Genomic DNA, 1522 nt, shown 5'->3' with positions numbered 1-1522 from the left:
TTTAATTATATATATAGACGCATGATAAATCTCGCAACATCAAGTTACGAGATTTTTTAAAAATCTCGCTGAATCAAGTTACGAGATTTGATTGACCAGGACTTTTAAATTTTTGATGTGTGGTAAATCTCGCAACTTGGTGCTGCGAGATTGCGTAAGCATTGGAAAAATTTTTCACCATTATTTAATATTTTATTTTAAATTAATAATAAAACGGGAAAAAACTCTCATCCCATCTGTATATAAATAGAAGCAGGCCCATAAGAGAAACACATTCCACAATCCTCAAAAACCTCACGGTCGCCCGCGCACACCCCCACTCCGTCAATGAATCTCTTCCCAATCTTTATTATCTATTTTCTTCTCTTCTTCTCTTCTCCCTCCTATGCTTCCGTGCTAGACTTCTGCGTTGCAGACCCCACTCTCCCCGATGGACCTGCAGGCTACTCATGCAAGAAACCGGCAACAGTCACCGTAAATGACTTTGTGTTTTCTGGCCTAGGAGTCGCCGGAAACACCTCAAACTTAATCAAAGCTGCAGTGACTCCGGCATTTGCTCCTCAGTTTCCTGGTGTGAACGGTCTCGGCGTTTCCATTGCTCGCCTTGACCTAGCAGTTGGCGGGGTTGTGCCAATGCACACACACCCTGGAGGTTCAGAAGTCTTACTTGTTGTGCAAGGCTCAATTAGTGCTGGGTTCATCTCTTCAGCTAACACAGTTTACTACAAATCACTTAATAAAGGGGATATTATGGTTTTCCCACAAGGTTTGTTGCATTTCCAGGTGAATGCAGGTGTGTCTCCGGCCCTTGCATTTGCTAGCTTCAGCAGTCCGACCCCTGGTCTCCAAATCCTTGACTACGCTTTGTTTGGAAACAATTTGCCTTCTATGTTGATAGAGAAAGTCACCTTCCTTGATGATGCTCAGGTTAAGAAGCTCAAGGGTGTTCTTGGTGGCACGGGATAAGGATTAAGCTAGAGATTTATTGTCAATAATTTCTGTCTTCCCCTATTTTGGCTTCTTAGTTTCTTCTTAGCTAGTGATTGAGCCAAGTGAGTCTGCAAGAACATACGCATCCACTTAATTAGTCAGTTGCATTCAGTTTCATGGTTCACTAATAATGGAGTCCAGTCGGTTTTGCTTTCTGCATATGCTTGTTTTGATGTTCAATTGTGAAAGTGAGTGAATCATCAAACTAATTAATGGTTTTAAGATGATTATAAATACCTGATCAGAGAGGTAAATTGACCCTTTGTGTGGTTTAAGAGCAAGTGTCCTCTCTTCCCCAAAGAGAGAGAAACCCCTTATCATCAATAATCAGAAACAACAAGAAGGGCATAAATAACACTAAAAAGATGACATCTATAAACAGAAAATAAAAGGCCGGCCACATGAGCATGGAAAACAGGAACACCACAAAACAGCATCATTAAGGCTCTTGGGACCTACTGCTGCTTAAATATAATTGAAAACTGCTTTTCAATCTCAAGAAGGGGAATGGAGAAACCTGGAGAGGGAAGAA

The 1522-nt window shown here is 41.3% G+C and overlaps 1 protein-coding gene across 1 annotated transcript; it reads left to right on the top strand.

The window, feature by feature from the left end:
- The first annotated feature begins 277 nt into the window (after nt 1-277).
- On the top strand, nt 278-1149 carry LOC131157116 (auxin-binding protein ABP19a-like). The gene has a single exon (XM_058111015.1). It carries the CDS (start codon nt 328-330, stop codon nt 964-966), a length of 639 nt encoding a protein of 212 aa, XP_057966998.1. The 5' UTR covers nt 278-327; the 3' UTR covers nt 967-1149.
- Nucleotides 1150-1522: the final 373 nt, after the last annotated feature.

The sequence above is a fragment of the Malania oleifera genome, chromosome 6 (genome assembly GCF_029873635.1).
Source record: "Malania oleifera isolate guangnan ecotype guangnan chromosome 6, ASM2987363v1, whole genome shotgun sequence".
In the NCBI taxonomy this organism is placed as follows: domain Eukaryota; kingdom Viridiplantae; phylum Streptophyta; class Magnoliopsida; order Santalales; family Ximeniaceae; genus Malania; species Malania oleifera.
Note: the sequence above shows the minus strand (reverse complement) of the source record. Positions and strands in the feature narration are given on the sequence as shown.

Excerpts from the sequence above, each read along its gene's own strand:
- LOC131157116 (XM_058111015.1), top strand. The coding sequence starts at position 328 with ATGAATCTCTTCCCAATCTTTATTATCTATTTTCTTCTCTTCTTCTCT.